General features: G+C 42.4%; 1 protein-coding gene across 1 annotated transcript in view; it reads right to left on the reverse strand.

Moving 5' to 3' along the window:
* Window positions 1-3,700: 3,700 nt before the first annotated feature.
* BCAS1 (brain enriched myelin associated protein 1) overlaps window positions 3,701-22,609 on the reverse strand; it is an 89,906-nt gene continuing 70,997 nt past the window's right edge. The window contains exons 26-28 of the mRNA XM_063459701.1: window positions 12,583-12,648; window positions 9,074-9,361; window positions 3,701-6,100 (exon numbers count right to left, since the gene is read on the reverse strand). Of these exons, the coding sequence (XP_063315771.1) occupies window positions 6,026-6,100; window positions 9,074-9,361; window positions 12,583-12,648 (429 nt within the window). The 3' untranslated portion in view covers window positions 3,701-6,025. The remainder of the gene's footprint in view (window positions 6,101-9,073; window positions 9,362-12,582; window positions 12,649-22,609) is intronic.

Raw genomic sequence — 22,609 nt, forward strand, 5'->3', positions numbered from 1 at the left:
AGAAACTGAGACTGTGTGTGTTTTAAAGGGAAACTCCAGTGCCAGGAAAACGATCCGTTTTCCTGGCACTGGAGGGTCCCTCTCACTCCCACCCCCCAATCCCCAGTTGCTGAAGGGGTGAAAACCCCTTCAGTGACTTACCAGAGGCAGCGATATGTCCCACGTCGCTGCTTCCTCCTCCCCCACCGCTCCTCCTTCTGCTTACGTCGGCCGGTGGGCGGGACTGATCTCGCCCGCCGGCCGAGGAGACCTAATGCGCATGCGCGGCAATGCCGCGCATGCGCATTAGCACACCCCATAGGAAAGCATTGAAAATGAATTTCAATGCTTCCCTATGGGGAATAGAGCGACGCTGGAGGTCCTCACACAGCGTGAGGATGTCCAGCGACGCTCTAGCACAGAAAACCTGTGCTAGAACCCAGGAAGTTCCCTCTAGTGGCTGTCTAATAGACAGCCACTAGGGGAGGACTTAACCCTGCAAGGTAATTATTGCAGTTTAAAAAAAACTGCAATAATTACACTTGCAGGGTTAAGGGTAGTGGGAGTTGGCACCCAGACCACTCCAATGGGCAGAAGTGGTCTGGGTGCCTGGAGTGTCCCTTTAAGACTTTTACATGCATTAACAATTAAAGAAACATTTGTGATTTGCTTACAGCGATAGCTTCCTTACAGCGGTGGTCCCCTTAAGACGGTAGTTCCTTTCCAGCAGTGGTCCGGAGTCCAGCCCCTGTATTTGCAAGATATCCCTGCACTGCGTTTCATAACCATTTGATTCTACCCATCGGAGTTCAGTTGGATACGTCAACCGGATACATAGTATCATCCTGTACATTCAGAAACTGTCCCAAAAATGGAGAAAATAGGATTCAGCTGAACTTAAACTTGTCACCGTGCAGAAGTCAAGTCCCCATTTATCTCATGTGTATCTTGTGAATAGATTGGAATTTCAAAGAAACTACAACCTGTTTAGGGAAAAACTCTAAAATAATGGATTCTTCCTGCCAAGACCGTATGTTAATATATTTTATACACTTAACATATATCTTTATGTATTTATATATAGATAAAATAACAAAATCCCAGTGTATTGCAATTAGCAGTGATATCTTTTTATTGGACTAACATATTAATTAAAAGTCAAACTTTCAAGAATTGTCCTCTCTTCCTCAGGTCTGATCCAATCTACATAGTTATAGAATTATACTTTATTTTGTTTTAGTTTTGTGCTTTGGGACATTAACCCGAGGCTGCCTGACATGGAACTCTGAGCCCAATATTCAGTAGACAGCTGACATGACAATAGAATGTTTAAAATGAATGAAATGACACATTTAAAGAGACACAAACTGGGCAGGAGATCTGCTTATTTTACAATGTCCACAGCTGCTACAGAGAGACCACACCAAGCAAAATAACCTTTTGGTCCTAGAGCGTGTATTCTGGGATAAAGGAAGATGGATATTGATTGTTGTTTCAGTTGTGTCTCTGTAGAACTTAGGTCACAAAAACGGAGAACCTCCCCAGATAATGTAGAACTACAACACCCATAACCCTTTGCCAGCCCTGTTTTCTTGTAATGGCAAGATATATTATTTGAGTACGGAACCCAGATGACAAACGCTGATGAAGATCTTAGAATGTTGATGAATTAAGTGATCGTTCCGTTCTCCGGAATTGTCATTAAACATGATCCACTCATTTCTTTGAGAGTAATAACATCTGGCTCAGCTCGGAGTCCAGGCAGACGTTATTTATGATCCTTCTGCAGATTCTACAATCTTTCACATGATTAGGAGCTTGATGGATTAGCAAAGTCTTCCTATCCTGTCTCATATTTAGGGATACAGTGCATTGTGCCTATCAGCCGCTTACAAACACTCTGCATTATTCTCGGCTTTCAATCAAATCTTCAATTATCTTTCCAACCTTACCAAACCTAGTGTATCGCTCGCTTACATTTTATAGACCATATATACACGTATAAATCTACACCGAATGAGGGAATAACAGCTAAAGGAGGGGTTGTGCAGAACTAAAAGAAACTGAAAAAAACCTGGATCAGAAAAAGTCCTGCTTTACTAATTAGACACCAAAAAACTACATTAAATTTGCGCAATATGCACCGTAAGTGCTACAACTTGTTGTTGTGGTTATGGTGCCAGTCGTTATCACCCAATTCTTTCACCAGCTAGAAACCAAAAATATGGCGGAGGGTTTCCCCACATACCGGAGAATTTGAAATAGCAGCCAAGTCTACCAACAGAGTTATTCACTAAACTGAGAATTCAAAGCGAATTTCAGATTTTAGGGCAAAGTATCGGAAATTTGAGCATAGCTGACTTAAAGAATAGTTACATTTCTGCAATTTTGGACTTTAACTTTAAATTCCCTTTGAATTCTCATTTTTAGTAAATAATGTGATAGTGGTTTCTGAAGTGAGAAATCAAATGCATTTCAAAAGTAACGCCACAGTTACAGACAGTTAGTCTCTATGGTCTTTCTTGTTTCTGGGAGCGAAGCCGGGAAACCCATAGAGACTAATGGTCGCGACCCGAGGTCCATGTAATGGCTAACGCATCCTGTCATGGACTAAAGGTAGGCATGAGTTTTTCCCATATTTACATAGACGTCATTTGTACTTGCTGAAAGGATCATTATATTAAAACATTGCTTTGAGGTGACTGTTGTCCTTCAAGGTAGAAACTAAGATCACTTGCAGCTTTGTCACTCCTGTTACTGGCCATCCGCTACTCGCTAAAATGGCCGTCAATACTAATGGCGAGTAGCGGCATCAGCTCTTACTGAAAAACAGTCACTAAGTAAGTATATAGCGGCCAATGACTCCCGTTATTTTCCATGGGAGATGCTAACCACTACTTAGTGACTGCTTTCTGACTGGTTTCTAACCCTGTCGCTCCTCATTACTGACTGCCACTAACCCAAAAAAAATTACCAGCAGCCCCTGGCCTGGGGTAAAGAGTTTGACAGCCAAATTCCTATCCATCCATTGGAAATGTAACGTCTCGTTCCAACCCGGCTGCTAATTTTACCGTCTAGCCGCTACTTGTCTACCACTACTCTCCACTCACGGCGATGTTCACGCGCTTGGGTGTGCGTTTCTGTGCTTTACCAGCAAGCTGCTAACATGCCGTGACTAGAATCTATAGTGACACACGTGACTGGCGATAGGCTACAACAATTTAGGGAAAAGGTTGTAAATCTGGTGATTTGTAGCCGTTACACAGGTTATCGACTCTCGGTAGCTGTCACTATTAACAAGATTTGTAGATAAGCCCTAAGGATTTTGTGTATTATTGGACACTGGCTTTCTACACGTACCTGGTTGTTTTAGTCAATTATGAGGTAGCACATCCAGTATTTGGATGAGCCCAACATTGGCTTAGATTTCGGCAGCCATTTGGAGGGGAAAAAAGAAAACTTCAGGCATATCCTAAAAGCTATACATGTCATGGCGTCTCAGTAGTTCAATGAATAGATGGCAGTTTTATGTCCTCTAGATGTTTTGTGGATTACCGTTCACTTTAATGGACTACTTGTATTTACTAAACATTTTTTAAAATCTATTTTAGTGTATTTTATCCCAAACCAGACATGCAGCGATTGTTCGTTGGTGGAGTAAGTCACATCGCATAAACCTGCAGTCAACGTTCGTTTAAAATATAAAAGGAAAAAAATGACATACAGCAATAGAATTAATTTATTTATGTAATCTCTGTACACCAAGAACACTTTAATTCTATAGATACAATAAATTGTAGGACAGAACATGTTTATTAAAGTAAATCGATAAACCAGACGTATTATTTCTCAAATGTATGTTTTGTTAGAATTGGAGAGGATGGCCAAGTGACGATTATTAGAAAGACCTGTTAGTTTCCATTAGATGATACAATTACGAATACAGCGTTCATTAGATACATTATTAATTTAATTTCATAGTCAAAGGAGAATATTGTCAGTTATACAGCAATGAATTAGCATGTGATAATGTCGCCCCCTAGTGTTGGTTTCTAAGAATGTCCCTTACAAACTTCAAACTGTGAGACTAGTAACACCTTATGCATTTCTCCTAAACTGAGCATTTTGAAGCGTTTCTGTACTTGGGACATGTGAACCCCATCATTAAAGTAGCCGGGGGATACTGCTTTTATTTAAATTGCATTTCCTACAATGTCTTACCACAACTTCCTGCAGAGAGACGGGAAATGCATGGCCCCCCCTCTACTCACGCCCTCTGCAGGAAAACAGAACTAAATCGCTTGTATTTTCTGCATGGGAAAAAGTCGGCCTATGGAAATGTTTACATATATGTGAATATACTCGCAAATCAATTATAGGCTGCTATAAGATCATTTATTAATTTCACCAAAGTAGAACAGTTTAATGCAGTAACTGCTAATTTAACCTTCATTTCATTCATATCTGACCTTACAATAACATGCAGGTTCCAACAAACAAGTTTCCCATCATTGTGGCATCTGAGCAAAGCGAAACAAAGGGTTATTGTACCTTCTGGACCTATAACCACCTACTGTGCGACAAGGAATTTGGGTTACTGTCCCCCTCCCCCATAAGAACATGAAATGTTGGCTGTCCTTGTATTGTAGCTCTAAACAGTTAAATAGAATTGTAGTTAAGGCACTTTTCTATGTTCTTGCAATCTTAAGTGTATTTGTGAAGTCTGGAGAGACACTGGAGATTATTTACTTAACTGAAGAATTGCATACGCCCCAAGTGTCCCTATTTAGGAGGGAAAGTCCCTATTTTGGGTCCAAATCCTCCTGTCCCTTCTTTTCTATCCTTATGTCCCTCTTTTCTAGGAGCTCCATATTGTTGTGTCTGAGTGTATAACAGAGCTCCACAGCAATAACACTCCCAGTAATGCGTCTTTAAACCACAATACATGTGTTTAGAAATCAGTCTGTGTAAATAAAATACATTGTTTAGTTGCATAATTTGTCATTCAAAATTTCTCAGAACAACCACACACCCACCCTAAAATTAAAGTGTTTCTCTTTGTCTATTTCAAATGTTGGGCGGTCTGAAAGTGAGCCGGGGATTTGGATTTAGACAAAAATAGTGTTTGACAAATTTGTTTCGTTTTCAGCTTCTCAATTTGAATTCCTTTGTAAATCCCACACCACTAACTCCTTAGTTATTCCTCAAGGTCATTAAACGCTGCTCCTCCTAATCTGTGTCATTACCCAACTCAAACTGGAACACTTGCCATTTTGCACATTCTACATTTACAGACAAACATGGCTGGAACATTTTAGAGATTGTGGAAATCACCTTTTTGTAACAATAATACACAGTTATGATGACCTGGATTTTATTTCCCCTCCACTTCACTGTTTTGGACCAAACATTGCAAATGATTACGGTGGTCACAAGGTGCCAATAAGTGAGCAGTGCCCGATGTGTTACAATAAAACGAGTGATGAAGGTCATGTTTGGAATGAGAGGGATTTTATAAGCGGGAGGCAAATTCTCTGCTGCCGTCAGACTATAGATATAAATAGGGCAGAGGTTGGCAACCTTCGGCAAAACTCCAGATATTGAGGACTCCATCTAAGATAATGCTCATAGCCATAATGATGGAGTCCAGCCCCTATGGAGTACCTACCTCTGAACTAGACTCAGCCTGATTAAAGTTTATTTCACCCAAAAACCTGCAAATTCTGTGATTAAATACGTTAAAGCCAAACCTTCAAAATGCATTTTTCACATATCTAGCTTGTTGGAAAGATATTACCTGCATAAAGCCATCTTTTAAACATGAATCACAATATGTCGGAAGCATGGAACTACTGGGAGATTGATTTTGTCCTGTTAATTGGAACAGCTTACGTTTAGGGGTCAGTTTCTGATATCCAACATTAGAGCTTAGAATATTACATCGCTGTGACATGTGTCGAATGATCTCTGTACAAATTACAACTGAAATATACATGAGCTGTGTCTACACACACACACACGCATCTTCCTCGTGTCGCCTTGATATTTACTTGACTTTCTCTGCAGGAAGGATGGACACAGGGTCCGTCTGCACTTCAGCATCACACATTCTCTTTGGGCCCTGAAATGAATTGATAAAAACAAATTAAATGCAGCTAAACAGAAAAAATGTTCAGGATTTTAATTCAGCTGATAAATATTTGTGCAGCTGGGTTTTCACTAACACAATTATTTTTTCTAAATTTTGCGATTTGTGATCATAAATAAAAATAGAAGTAAAGGTAAAAATAAACACTGTATACACCTAAACAAAAACAAGTATTGGTATCCAACTATCTTTTACAATTTAAAGCAAAATATGAAGAATTCCTTTTTCCAAGGTTGCAGGTTTCTTGAAAAACATTTAAACTTGTTTTTTTTCCATCGAATGGCTAGACGTTCATCGATAGCGTCGAGATATCTTAAATTTCAAATTAAATATCTCTCTGGCTCTGCACTAGTGCGAACAGCAGGCAATTAGTACGATGTAAAGGGTGCGATGTAAATGGTGCGATATCAATGGGTTGATGTAAATGGTATGATGTAAATGGTCCGATATGAATAGTAGTGTGCGCATGTGTGTTAGGGGGTGAAGGGGGGGGGGGGGGTGTTACAAGCTTAGTAGAAAGAGTGGAGAGAAAATGATAGAAAAATAAAAAAAAGAGGTAAAAGGCACAGAGCAGAAAAGGTCAAAGAATGGAGAGGTTTATTCACCAAACTCTGAATTGTAGCCAATTTAAATGTGAGAAACGAAGGCCAAGCAAAGCTTTACTCCAATTCAGAGCTCAGTGAATCTACCCTGAAAGTGTAAAATTAATACTATAGAGTTACTGTGAACCGTCATTTAGTATAGAGACAGACATTCCTGCCCCACAGAGCTTACAATCTAACAAGTTATGATCCCGATTCATACATATCTTTACAGTAAGGAGATTTATTGATTTTATAAAACTCAAAGATTCACTCCACCACAATCATTACAGTCTTCTCCCAAGGTTCAAAGTCAAACTGTCTGATGATGGATTGACAATTTACCTGGGGTCTGCTAGGGACCTCTTGCCACCTCCCCGGCAGCTAGAGGGCGCTGCACTGAGCTCAGCTTGTCTATGCATAGAGGCGGTCATTGACCCAGATGGCAATGAGATGACCCACCATGGTATGGCTTAGATCAGTGGAGCTAAGGGAAGCTCTTTGCAGAAGCTTCTGCCCTGCAAGTTGTCAATCTATTCTCCAGATAGGATTCAGCCACCAATATCTACCAACGTTTGACATTTGTGTTGTGTTTTTCACAGTCACAAGGCCTTGGAGATTTGTATTTATTTTGTAAACCTGATGTATGCTACTAAAAATGCTGTGCCATTGTACACCGATACCCCTACACATTGCAGCTTTTAAACATGACATTTGTAATTTGGTTTGTTAGGCCTATGTCACATTTTGGGGAACTTTACCAGATTGTTAATTACATTTAACCCATAAACGCCTGCCATTCGAAAGGAATCTTACTTGGTGTATCTGCAAGCTTTCAATGGAACATTTTCTCACCAATCGGATCTTTGCTAAAGAGACACTGTAGGCACACAGACCACTTCAGCTCATTAAAGGTGTCTGGGTGCAATGTCCTATGTCCAGTGGTAATTATTGCAGTTTCTGAGAAACTGCAATAATTACCTCTGAGGGATAATACCCCCTCTAGTGGCAGTCTACCAGACAGCCACTAGTGGGACTTTTGGTCCGTTATCTGACGCTGGACATGCTCACGCTCTGAATGAGGATCTCCAGCATCAGATTTTTTCCCCACAGTAAAGCATTGAATATTAATCCTAATGCGAGTGTGGCCATTGCCGCACATGCGCATTAGCTCTCCACCGCCAGCTGACGTCAGCGGGGGATGTTTGTGGGCAGAGCCTGACTCAACTCCGAGGGACAACTGCACTGGATAACAGATAAGTGACTGAAGGGTTTTTAACCCCTTCAGCACCCCACGAAGGGGACGCAAGGGGGGATGCACTGCAAGGGCTTATTGTGCCAGGAAAATGGGTTTGTTTTCCTGGCACTATAGAATCCCTAAAGTTTTGCTGTTCAAAAACTTGAATCACTCCATAAACATTTAACATTTGCAACAGTGTGCACTGCAAGCTCTCTCACATCATTTGAGCCTTACTAAGGGTGCCAATTTTAGAAGAAGTGGACCCCCATACAATTCTGCTGTGTCATTACATAAACAATAGGGTCTTGTAAGTTGGACTAAGGATTTTGGAGAATTACAGCTACTGAGGAGGACAGTTGACTTTGCCTGACTCCAAGTCATAGGAGTTAACAGTTCACAAAATTTTAAAGGCCTGTATCCTCTAACCCTAAACCCAATCCAACCCTAACCTGGCCCAAAGCCTTTGGAAAAGGAATTGCTTGCCGCTGATGTAACTGCTGCCAATAGCAAATTAATCTCCCAGACAGTATAGAGCTCTCAGCACTGTGGTGCAGGTTGTCACAAGAGACTTGATAAGATGGAAAGTTCTACTCACTCGATCCTATTGGCTTGTAGAGCTCAGGTAGTGCTAAATTGTCCATGTCAGGGAATGATCTGCAATTATTGACCAACTTATTAAGATATAGACACAGAGTGCCCAAGAGGAAGATGTCCAAATGATGTAGAGGTACAGCTATTAGAATAGCCCATCATGAAAACACCAATAGGACCTCATGGTTATAGAACAGTTCCAGGAGAATTACTACGCATATCACAAGAGATACTGGGAACATTATGCGGGGTCCATGTAAATACAATACGATCTTTTAGTGCCAGGCATCTAAAACTCTACCTCTCCCCAGAGGTTGCTGAACTACAATTCCCAATATTCTCTGGCAATCTATAGCTCTCAACAAATTTTACGAGTTGGAGGCCATCAACATCTGGGGGACTAGAGTTTGAGATCCCTGTTCTAGGCACATTCTGCCCATAAATGGATGACATGGGATAACTAAGGTAGTTTTTATCTCCATTACTTGTCCCTCCTCAGTAATTGGGAATTAAGGAGAATGAAACTCAACTTACAATAGCTTTGAAGAAGCTCCCCAGAGACTGTCTCTTCTCTGTCCTCTTCAGCTGGCCATCTTTGGCTGTGTCCGCGCCATTTACCACCAGACCTGGCTCTGACAACTGTAGTTGCACAGAGCCCGCAGCCTCTGGACTCTCTCTGCTGTCCTGCTTGCTTATTTTTTCCGTTGATCCTTTCTTTTCCTTAGCGGTTTCTTTGTTTTTCTGGGGCGGAGTTTCAATAACAGCGGTGACCACAGTTTTTTCATTTTTAGTGACCTCCACACCATCCGTGATGTCAAGTGTCTAATACACAAAGACAAATGACATTGTTCGACCTTGGATTTATCGGTCTGGCTCAATCTACTAGGGACATATGTTAGACTTCATTCAAGGTAAATTTACTACCATAACATTATTTTACATATGGATCGATGATGTCTCACACTGCCAACCAGATATTTCTGAACAATACTTCCCACGATTCCTAGCCAGAGTTGTGATTGTCTGAGTATCATGGGAAATGTATTAGAGAAATATTTGGGGTTATAAATCTGGAACCTAGATGGACCAGTTGTTGTACTATATCTTTTTGTTGTTCTGATTTATAGGACTTGCCGGGCTTTCATTAACACTTGCTTTTGGGAAAAAGCATTTCAAAAAATTAATTAGAACGTGTGGGGGCAATGGATTTTTAATAAATACATTTACATATATATATATATCTCCAAATAAAGTAATTGCACAGAAAAAAAACCTGAAAATAAAAGAATGTATAAATTTCACTTCACCACGTGTCACAACATTTTTAATGACAAATAAAAAGCAAACTTTTCCTTTTCATAAAATGAGCTAAAAGTATATTGAAAAGCAAACATCAAACATACGCGGTGATTGTAATGTTTCACAAACTATAAACGATTAGATTTCTGTAAAATTGCCCCACAATGTGGAATCTACGCTGCAGTTTACGTCCGCCCAGGAAGTGAGGAAAATCATTTTCCTATAGTTTAAATGGGAAATATTTCCATTGACAGAACCCAAAAGTTAGTTTTTTTGCAAAATAATTGAACCATAAATAATCAATGTTCAGTTTTATAACAGAACACAGAAGTGACTCGTCAGAACTCAGCAGGGTGAGAAAAACAACGTACATTATACTGTGACCAGAGCTATTTATTTAACCTCGCACTCGGCACAGCTTCCATATCACTTTATACGTTCCCAGGTTATATCCTTTACTTATAAAGCACATTGTAACAGTGCTCCAACCTACTCCTCTCGGACAAATACATCTCAGCCTGACCTGTTTGCTCTGTAGATGACTTGTGTCTTTCCCACGTTAATAACTGAACTGTCAACTACCTTTTCGAAGACTTCTATAGCCCAGTGCGTTTCTCAGTCACTTAGGCTTTCCCTACTTCTCAATCATTCAAGAAAGTCTTAAAAGCCACATCTTTAGCAAGGCACATCACCTAACCTTACCAAATAACGTCTCTACCTTGCCACAAATAGAACATTTGTCTTTATTCCATCCTACCTATACGGTTTATTGCCCATGAAGTCAATCCTTTTGAATGTAGAACACAAGGTGCTCTACCATACCCTATTGTGTATTTTACCACAACTCCTTTAGATTGTCAGCTTTTTTTTTTAGCAAGACTACCTCTTGTTCCTGTAAGTTAAAATTGTGAGTAGGAAGACAGGTTAAACAGAGCCGCACTCACGCAGATGGTGAATGAAGCAAAGGTCTCCACCTTAAAATCACATGAATAATAAAGTCTTGGATAATAATCCAATTACTCTGCATCCATTACGGACACTTTTATTACTTATTTATTAAGTCATTACATAAGGGGAACTGCAGCAAGGTTTTTGTCAGGCTTTGTCGAGCCCCCTTGGGTGGTGCCTTAAAAAGACACTCTAAGCACCAAAACCACCTTAGCTTGTTTTATAGATCCTTCCCTTGAAGTCTCGATGCTCAATTATCTGACCACAATGGACATGTCAACTGAAAGTGACAGTCTCTCTGGTCAGATCTCAACTGCCACCGAGTAAAACATTGTTGCTGTCTGTGGACAGTTCCCTGATGTCCTCATGCAGGACACCAAGAATCAAAAACAGGACAGTAGGACAAAATCCTAAAAAAAGGAACTGTCTGGCCAAAAATCAGGACACTTGGGAGACCGGCGTGCAGTGCATCATGGGATAGAGCAGTGGTTCCCAAACTTCTAGGTTCAAGGCACCCTTAATATTTCAATATTTTTCCAAAGTGCCCCAAGTCACAACAATTTTCTAGGTTGTACATATGTACAGCGCAGCGTAATGCACTGGGCCCCTGTTTGGCAGAAATGCTTGCCGTTCAGGCGCAGATCCAGAACCTTATCTTGGGAGGGGCACTGGTAGATTATTTAAAGAAACAATCCAGGCACAATATCCACTAAAGGAGTGCCTTGGTGCCCTCCCAAGGTAAGTAGTCAAAGTGTTTAAGAACAGTTTGACAACTTACCTTGGACTGCTGGGATAGGGGCTGTAGTAGGGGATATGGGCAGTAGTGTGTGTGTGTGTGTGTGTGTGAGGGTTGCAGTGTGAGTGTGTGTGTGATGGGTGCAGTGTGTCTACAAGGGTGCATTGTGTTTGTGTTTGTGTGTGTGTGTGTGTGAAGGATGCAGTTTGTGAGTGAGGGGTGCAGCTAGTGTGTGGGGGCACAGTGTGTGTTTGTGAAGGATGTAGTGTGTGTGTGTGTGTGTGTGTGTGTGTGTGAAGGATGTAGTGTGTGTGTGAGGGGTGCAGTTAATCTGTGGGCACAGTGTGTGGGGGCACAGTGTGCGGGGAAGTACAGTGTGTGGGGGTAAAGAGTGTGTGTGTGTGGGGCAGTGTTTGTGTATGGGGGCAGTGTGTGTGTGTGTGTGTGTATGGGGGTAGGTATTGTGGGTCTGTGGGGGTAGGAGGGGAGATTAATAAATATTTAAGTGTTTTTTTTTTAATTAAAGAAAGAAACAATTTTCATATCCTCCCTCCCTTCTTACCTTTGCCTGGGAGGGGAGACAGTACTAACTGCGGCAACGCTCCGAGCTCACGAGAGGAATCCCGGGGTACAGCTGCAGGTTAGAGCTGTCCCTCCCCTGCCGGCTGCCAGCATTACATCTCTGATCTCCCCTCTGGTCCTGCAGGGGGAAGTGAGGCATGGTTCCCAGTGCTATATTCATATGATCATAGCACATGGGAAATATTTGGCGGCACACAGTTTGGGAACCGCTGGGATAGAGGATTTGCAATGTGCTATCACAGTCTTAGAAATTTATATATTTAAAAATACAAAAACAATCCAACTTTTTAGCTCTGTAGAATGGAAATACAATTGATTAATGAAGAATAAAATATTTCATTTCATATTTTGTGATTTTGCTTTATTTCTCCCCCAAAAATACAATTAGTAGATGTTTTATGTTTGCTTTGGCAGACATTGTATAGACAAAAATGAACCACCGCCACCAGTAAACACCATAACAGATCTCCACACTTACTGGTGGGCTAGTGCTTTCCTGTTTACCCTCCTCTGAATTGGGATTACCGGCATCACCAATGACTGACTAAAATTACAAACAAGAGTCCTTTCAAATAAAAACAGGTTAAAACAACAAGAATGCAGTCAAATTATTCCCGTTCCTTACAGAAGATTAGAAATAAAATAAAGGATACATTTTGGTAGAACATTGTTTGCAAACCTGTTAAGGAACAATATGCACCATAACCACTTCAGTTTGCTGTAGCGGTGGTTATAGTATGAGTGGCCTTTGTGAGTGGTTTCCCAGTTTTCGATTAAACCATTTGAGTAGGTTGACAAATAAACAGAAATATTTCTTTATTGGAAGCCAAATCCATCCACATTTAGACAGCAATGATGGCAAGGGCACTGTGGGCGCAGATCTCCGTCTATTACATGTAAAGGCGGATGGATTTCTGTGGATAGTGAGGAAGTGACATTTTCATATTATATATTAGCAGCAGAGGGAGGGGTGGGAAAATCCAATGTTTCGATAAGCTGCTAAAATAATTCCTGGCACCAAACCGCCATCATGGTAGTAGTTATGGTGCATTGTGTTCCTTTATCCTGTAAATACTGCGATGCTGCCGGATTCTCTGTAAATTCTCTATAATGTTAATAATAATAACAGTTACAAAATAAATAAATATATATACACACATATAAATACACACACACACACACACACATATATATACAGATAATCAACCCCCTTCCGACAAAAAAAGCATTTAATAAAAAATTAAAAAAACCTGAGACAAACTAGACTAAGACAAATATGGACTACTTGATCTTTGATAAAAGTCAATCTACCAAAGCAGGTTTTGCCATTTCCCCCAGGTCTTTGCTATTCAAAGAACCCAGAAAGTGCATTTTAAGGTTGCATTCTTATTTTTGTACTTAATCTAATGACATACCAGACCTTTAGGCTTTATTAACATAACAGGAGACTGCAGAGAATTGCCAAACAATGAAAATACTATGAGAAATAATCAAATAGGAGCTGGGGGGAGAGGAGGAGATGATGCTGGGGGGAGAGGAGGAGATGATGCTGGGGGGAGAGGAGGAGATGATGCTGGGGGGAGAGGAGGAGGAGATGCTGGGGGGAGAGGAGGAGATGATGCTGGGGGGAGAGGAGGAGATGATGCTGGGGGGAGAGGAGGAGGAGATGCTGGGGGGAGAGGAGGAGATGTTGGGGGAGAGAAGAGGAGATGTTGGGGGAGAGAAGAGGAGATGTTGGGGGAGAGAGGAGGAGATGCTGGGGGAGAGGAGGAGGAGATGCTGGGGGAGAGGAGGAGGAGATGCTGGGGGAGAGGAGGAGGAGATGTTGGGGGAGAGGAGGAGGAGATGTTGGGGAGAGGAGGAGGAGATGTTGGGGAGAGGAGGAGAAGATGCTGGGGGGAAAGGAGGAGGAGAATCTGGAGGGAGAGAAGAGGAGTTGCTGGGGGAGATGAGGAGATGATGCTGGGGGGAGAGGAGGAGGAGATGCTGGGGGAGAGGAGGAGGAGATGCTGGGGGGAGCGGAGGAGGAGATGCTGGGGGGAGCGGAGGAGGAGATGCTGGGGGGAGCGGAGGAGGAGATGCTGGGGGAGAGGAGGAGTTGATGCTGGGGGGAGAGGAGGAGTTGATGCTGGGGGGAGAGGAGGAGTTGATGCTGGGGGAGAGGAGGAGTTGATGCTGGGGGGAGAGGAGGAGTTGATGCTGGGGGGAGAGGAGGAGTTGATGCTGGGGGAGAGGAGGAGTTGATGCTGGGGGAGAGGAGGAGTTGATGCTGGGGGAGAGGAGGAGATGATGCTGGGGGAGAGGAGGAGATGATGCTGGGGGAGAGGAGGAGATGATGCTGGGGGAGAGGAGGAGATGATGCTGGGGGAGAGAGGAGGAGATGATGCTGGGAAGAGAGGAACAAAGCCAGTGAACCACTCATGGACAGCTGTTTCATTGTTAATCAGCATGAGCATGAGGTTGGTTACTGGCTTGCAATGGGGGCTTGGCGTTACTTGTAAAGTACATACTAACAGAGTTGTGGTGGGGAAAAAAGTGTGGATGAAAACCCCTTCCACCTGAAGTAAGTGGATAGATAATACCTTGCTAAACAAAAATACACACACCAGGCAAGCCATAAGACTTGCTTTTTCCTACTGAAATCCATAGCAAGCCAGTAACCAACCTCATGCTGATGAGTTGCATTAACAACGAAACAGCTGTCCATGAGTGGTTCACTGGTTTGCTCCTCTTCCTGAGTTGTGTTTCAAAGCTGTTGTATACAGCAGACATACTCCAAGGAATGGAATCCGTGAATAAAGGGGAATTATGGGGAAAAAATGTGGTTCTTTGTTGAGCTCATTTGCATACGCCTACCCAGAATCCCTCGCAGTAGGGAGATTTCTGTGGGAAAAGCAGGTCTTCTTGCTTGACTCGTGTGTTTATTTGTGTTTAGCAATGTATTAACTATATATATACACACACACACACACACATTTTATAACTGCCACCCCTACTTGTGTCCCTGGCCCCTTATGTGCCCCCCTAAGTATGAATCCTGGAGACGCCACTGCTGGACACACTATATTTTGGCAGAGTAGACCATCCAAGTAAGCAGGTGACTACTCTGCCTTTGTTGTTAAGTGGCTGCTTTGGCCACCCCCTGGGCCCCCTATCCTGACCATTAGCCTGCTCCTTGCGTGGCCCACCACCCTCTGGCACCTGGGAGCGGTGCACCCCTTGCACCCACCCAGGATCAGCTCAGGAAATGTCCACAATGAGTTTATGGATTAAAGGAACACTTCAAGCACCATAACCACTACAACATGCAGTAGTTTATAGGGTGCCAGGAATGCCCAGGTGCCTCTCCCAATGTTAATAGTAAAACAGTTTTTAAATGCTGTCGCTCCCCACCTTCTCTGCAGCCTTCGGAGAGCTGGAAGTTCTCTTTCTGAGCTATTCTTGGCAGTGCAGGGCTTCGTTCATTGACTGAGAGCAATCTCTGTGCTCAATAGACCTAATGGAAAGATCTAAGCAGGAGCTTCTCGCTCTCTGAAGGCGACACGAGGAGCAATGCCCGTCAGATATCAGTGCCCTCCTGACACTATAACCATAGTGTCATGCTGTAGTGATTATACTGTTTAGAATGTTCATTTAATAGTTTGCACCTGCATATCACATAACACATCATAACAAGACATATTGGGTCAACAGATCTACAATTATTTCACTTAATAAAAATATTCTGATGAAAGCTCTGTACAAGAGCTGAAACATTGACTGGAACTGGAAGAATAAAGAAGAACGAAACTCTTTTTTTACCAAATCCTGGAGTCCCGGTATTTTTTTCATTATATATACACATATTTGTATATTTGAAGTCTACGTGTATATTTATGACATTATTTATGTAATTTTGTATATGGACATATGTATATGTTGTATTATTTTTTTACATTTATATATACATAGATAAATATATATAATTTCATTCTAAGTGTATTTTGATATAAATATATATATATTAATATCAAAATACCGTGAGAATAAAATTACATATATATATATATATATATATATATATATATCAGACCAGATCAGATCTTGATAAAGACCCTGAAGGGTCGAAACGTTGATGCTGAAGTTGTGATTAAACACTTTATTCCCTTTTGAAAAATCCAAGCGAGTGCTCCTGATTCTCACCTTTTTTTTTTTTAATTCTTTATTTTGTTTGTGCAAATATTCAACAGACGAGTTTGCTCTGCCACAACAGCTGAAGCAAACCAGATGGTTCACAGAGAGAAATAACATTATGGCATGGGAAGCAGTGCACATTTTTTGGTTTACCTGAACAATAGATGTATATAGTATAGTGCAAGAGGGAGACGTCTGTGTTCATTTTGTCTGCTAGAGTGTCAGTGAGTTGAAATTTTGTGTTGTAAACAGGATTAATTGGCATTAGAGAGGTGGGTTGCCACTGGGTTGCATATAGTGTGGCTAGTATAAGAGGAAGGTAATCCCGTGGCTTGGGTGCATGTCCCTTCCCTGTGTAGGTGTTCTGCACGTCCGTCCGAGTTAGGGAAGGGGGGTGGGGGGGAGGGTTTGTCGTGTGTGTAGTCTACAAGTAGGTGATTGGACGGTCAAAAAAAAAAAAGAAAGGATAGGAGGACTGTCATGCGCGTGTCTGCATGGTGGTGTTATAACCCCGCGTGGGTGTCTCAGTTTGAGTGGCATTGTAGTGCCGCTGTCCCGCTCCGTGCCCCCTCAGGCCAGCGGTGTGTACCGTGGGTGGCGACCAGAGAGGCGGTCAGTGGTAGTAGGCAAGAAGGTGAAACAAAATATAACACATAACAAAAAGAGTAAAAAAAAAAAAAAAATAATCAAACAATAACAGTGCAACAATCTTTTGGAGTGGCAGTCCAGCTTAATGCTTGAGGGTCTACCGGGGTGGTACAAGTTGCCCCTTTTGGCAGGGTACTGGAATAGTGGAGGATCACTGATCTTGGCACTCCTAGGTCCCCAGTCCAGTGGAAGAGGAGGGTTTCGTCGCTCTTGGTACAAAGTCCCTTATCGCGGCCGGGTTCACCTGTGCCAGGGAGCTGGTCCCCATTCTGTTGTTCAGCGGTATGTTCAGCGCTTGTAGGTGGCTCTCCAATTCTTGGTATGTTTCTGCCCGGAGGGTGGTATCTTGGGCCGTGATTATGATAGTACGGGAAGGGCCCCACCTATAGGGCACATCGCTTGCCCGGAGGTGTTGGAGTAGTGGTCTTAAAGATTGGCGCCATAGGAGTGTATTCCGCGAGAGGTCTGGAAATAGGAGCAGCGAGGCCCCCTCAAAAGTAATCGGGGTTTTCCTTCTCACCGCTGCCAGCAGTACTGCTTTGTCCTGCAGAGAACCGAACCGGAGGATGAGGTCTGGGGTGGCGGTCGCCGGTGCACTGGTGGGCTTGGGGAGGTGGAACATGCCATCCAGCCTCAGGTTTTTTGCCTGCTTCGGAGGGAGGTGGGCCGCAATGAGGCGCCTAACAAAATGTGGTAAGTCAGTTTGGTCTATGTTTTCCGGCACCCCCCTGAGCTTCAGGTTGTACCTGCGCCTCTGGTCCTCGAGTGTGTCCAGCTTGCGGTCGATCAGCGTTCGGTGCTTGTCCATATCTGCAAAGCTTTTTTCCAGAGCTGCAATCCGGCCCTCGTGTGTGGTCTGTACCGCCTCAACTTGGGCCAGCTGTGCGGTCGTGCGTTCCACGGCCTTTCTGAGGGGGGCCAGGTCTCCCGCTAGATTTGCGCGGAGTTCCGCCAGCATCTCCTTAAGTAGTGCTGCCGTGACCGGTTCCCTGTCGGCAGCAGCGTCCTGTGTAGTGCTGCACCGTTTCGCCGCCTGAGCTGGCCTGTCCGCTGGGGCTATAGCCATGTCGTCGGAGGAGAAAGAGGTTCCGTCGTCCTCCAGCGCCATCTTGCTCCATGCGGCTCTCTGTGAGCTCCGGAACAGGTCCCCAATATCCCGACTCTGTGGGCTCCTGTCTGGCCGGGATTTCTTGTTCTTGCGGCCCATATTCAGTTGTGCGGTCTATGAGGTACAATCTGGGAATTTTTGGGGTCTCTTTGCTGGTATTTTTGCTCGTTTTCGTGTGGATTTGAGCGGAGCACAGCAAGCATGCGACCGTCCAGGTTCACCGCTAGGCTCCGCCCCCCCTGATTCTCACCTTTTATATATATATAAATTTTTTGTACATTTTGTAAAAATTATTTTTAAGTTTTTTTAATTTATTTTAATTTACTTATTATTTGTATTTTATAATAATATATATATGTATACAATATATATATATAGTTATTATATATATATATATACACACACATAAACACACACACACGTGTGTAATTTCATTATAAGTGTATTTTTATATTAAAATATGTATATATAAATATAAAAATACACTTAGTTTGACATTATGCCCCCCTGCAAGCAGATACACAGGCAGCTACTGTGGCCATGTGACCGCTCTGTTAGAGTGATCATGTGGCCGCGGGGGCCTAATTCGCCGAGGGGGACTGTCTGGGCTGACAGGCAATCCCCCCGGAACGGGAACAGCGCTGATTGCCACCGGGGGAACGCTGGCGATCAGGTAAGTACATAGCACCGTTATGACGGTTTAGGACCACCCCGGGCAAAGCGTTAACATTTCTTCTTTATCAGAGTTAGTCACTAAAGTTCATATGATCCCTAAAATCATTCGGTGCAGAATAAGGGCAGTCTGACTGCAAAATCCCAAAATTTTTCACACTAATTGACAGCGTCCTGATTTTTCATAAGAGGTTCTGAATAGGTTTGAATGCAGTTCGGATTTAAGCTGTTCGGCCTCACTGAAATCCAAACCTGGACTTCAAAAATCTGAACTATTTGCCTGCTGGATCTCCAGCCACGGGGTGGGTGACAAAGCTATATTTACGCTCTTTGTTCTACTCTTACACCACCTGAAGCCCAAAAGAGCGGGTGGTGAACAATGTAACGCTTACCCCCTATGATTAATAAATAGAAACATAGAATGTGATGGCAGATAAGAACCATTCTGCCCATCTAGGATAGCCTTATGCCCATCCCACACATTCTTAAACTCCTTTACGGTGTTAACCTCTACCACTTCAGCTGGAAGGCTATTCCATGCATCCACTACCCTCTCAGTAAAGAAATACTTCCTGATATTATTTTTAAACCTTTGCCTCCACACACAGCCTATGAGTCATGAGTATGGGGGAACAATTTAGTGATGCCCTGGTTAAAATTTTAATCTATGGGTGGGGCCTGGGGGGGCACACAGTCAGGTCCCCCAGGAATTTAATGGGGCCTTATTAGTGATTGTTCAATATACATGTCCGCACTGACAGAATGGCTTACGGAGGATTTCAAACTATTTATAGTAATATTGGGGCTCCACTAACATATGGCTAGCAAGCTTAACCCTCGCATCGCCACGTTGTTTTTCTTTCTTTATCTATTTGAGATTCAGTGTAAACCCTTAGAAGTATGAAACTTTGTGCACCATAACAGAAATACAGAAGGTTTGATACTGAATAGGTAGATCATAAAGTAATGTAGTCTTAATCCATTACATCCCATAGATCCTTTTAGAGTAGGAATTGCAAACTCTGGTCCCCTAAATGTTGACGGCCAGCAACTCCCAGAATTCTTTGAATGAAATTGGTAACTAGAGAATCAAGAGAATTCAGCAACATTTGGGGTGGAATTTGAGATGCCTATTCTATAGAAAAGTCTAACCTGGAGTTAAAGGACCACTCTAGGCACCCAGACCACTTCAGCTTAATGAAGTGCCAGGTCCAGCTAGGGTTAACCCATTTTTTTATAAACATAGCAGTTTAAGAGAAACTGCTATGTTTATAAATGGGTTAAGCCTTCCCCCAAATCCTCTAGTGGCTGTCTCACTGACAGCCGCTAGAGGCGCTTGCATGATTCTCACTGTGAAAATCACAGAGAGAGCACGCAAGCGTCCACAGGAAAGCATTGTAAATGCTCGTGCCGCGCATGCGCATTCAGCCGAAAGGGAGGATCGGAGGCGGAGAGGAGGAGAAGAGCTCCCCGCCCAGCGCTGGAAAAAGGTAAGTTTTACCCCTTTTCCCCTTTCCAGAGCCGGGCGGGAGGGGGACCCTGAGGGTGGGGGCACCCTCAGGGCACTATAGTGCCAGGAAAACGAGTATGTTTTCCTGGCACTATAGTGGTCCTTTAACAGATTTTTGTCCCTTAGTAATATAAACCCACCCAGTATAACTAACTGTAACCTAACCTACACAGTGCATCTAACGTGTGTGGGAGCCTGGAGTGTCCCTTTAATAATATAAACCCACCCAGTATAACTGTAACCTAACCTACACAGTGCACCTAACGTGTGTAGGAGCCTGGAGTGTCCCTTTAATAATATAAACCCACCCGGTATTACTAACTGTAACCTAACCTACACAGTGCACCTAACGTGTGTGGGAGCCTGGAGTGTCCTTTTAATAATATAAACCCACTCAGTATAACTAACTGTAACCTAACCTACACAGTGCATTTAACATGTGTGGGAGTCTGGAGTGTCCCTTTAATAATATAAACCCACCCAGTATAACTAACTGTAACCTAACCTACACAGTGCACCTAACGTGTGTGGGAGTCTGGAGTGTCCCTTTAATAATATAAACCCACCCAGTATAACTAACTGTAACCTAACCTACACAGTGCATCTAACGTGTGTGGGAGCCTGGAGTGTCCCTTTAATAATATAAACCCATTCAGTATAACTAACTGTAACCTAACCTACACAGTGCACCTAACGTGTGTGGGAGCCTGGAGTGTCCCTTTAATAATATAAACCCACCCAGTATAACTGTAACCTAACCTACACAGTGCACCTAACGTGTGTGGGAGCCTGGAGTGTCCCTTTAATAATATAAACCCACCCAGTATAACTGTAACCTAACATACACAGTGCACCTAACGTGTGTGGGAGCCTGGAGTGTCCCTTTAATAATATAAACCCACCCAGTATAACTAACTGTAACCTAACCTACACAGTGCATCTAACGTGTGCGGGAGCCTGGAGTGTCCCTTTAATAATATAAACCCACCCAGTATAACTAACTGTAACCTAACCTACACAGTGCATCTAACGTGTGGTGGAGCCTGGAGTGTCCCTTTAATAATATAAACCCACCCGGTATAACTAACTGTAACCTAACCTACACAGTGCACCTAACGTGTGTGGGAGCCTGGAGTGTCCCTTTAATAATATAAACCCACCCAGTATAGCTAACTGTAACCTAACCTACACAGTGCATCTAACGTGTGTGGGAGCCTGGAGTGTCCCTTTAACCTCCCTGGCGGTATTCCCGAGCGTGACTCGGGGTTAATTTTCGCTGCCAGAAGCGGTAACCCTGAGTCACGCTCGGGGTAGATAAGATTTACTTACCTCCGCCGCGATCCGCTTCGGGAGGACTGCCTCACAGCCCAGGCAGCCCTCCCACGGCAAATCAGGCCCCCGGGGGCCATGTGATCGCTCTCAAAGAGCGATCACATGGCCCTCTATAGCTGGCTGTGGATCTGCCAGCAGGGGGACTGTTTGAAATATCAGACAGTCCCCCTGCTGGTGGGAAGTATAAAAAAAATAAAAAAAGACAAGTGTAAAAATAAATTAAATATATTTTTATATATATATATATATATATATATATATATATATAATATGTATATATATTATATATATAATAGATGTACATATATATATATTATATAAATACGTATAATTAAAATAATAAATAAATAAAATAATAAAATAAATAAATAAAATATTGAAACAAAATGTAATATAAATTATATATGCATATGTAATTTCATTCTAACTGTATTTTGTTATTAATATATATATATCGGTAACAAAATACACTTAGAATGACATTCTATATATATCTATATATATATAAAATACAAATAAGCGCAAATATATATATAGATAAATACATATAATTACATAAAAGATTACATTAGTATGCACGTAGAATTTAAATACCTATAAATGCATATATATTAAAATTCTACATGTATATTTAAATAATCTTTTAACATAATTATGTGATTTGATTAATTAAAATTTGATTGACATGCCTGACATGGGGGCGGAACTGGGCGGGTAATTCAAATGCAAAAAAATTGTACCGCTTTTGGTACAAAATTCCTGACATAATCATACCGCCAGGGAGGTTAATAATCTATACCCACCCAGTATAACTAAGTGTAACCTAAACATGTGATTGCCTAGAGTGACCCTTACAGTAGGGAGTTCATCATTTTGCGTAATGGTAAATACAGTTTTATTCAGAGCAAGACAGAGTGTAAAGCATGAAAAATGTAAAAGGAACTCCCCAAATATCATAACCAATATAGCTCGCTGTGGTGGTTATGGTGGTGGAGTGCCGTGGCTCCATCCACTATTGAACAGATTGACTTCTCATCTGGGGTCGACCACATACCGCTCCCT

The sequence above is a fragment of the Pelobates fuscus genome, chromosome 6, assembly GCF_036172605.1.
Source record: "Pelobates fuscus isolate aPelFus1 chromosome 6, aPelFus1.pri, whole genome shotgun sequence".
Lineage (NCBI taxonomy): Eukaryota > Metazoa > Chordata > Amphibia > Anura > Pelobatidae > Pelobates > Pelobates fuscus.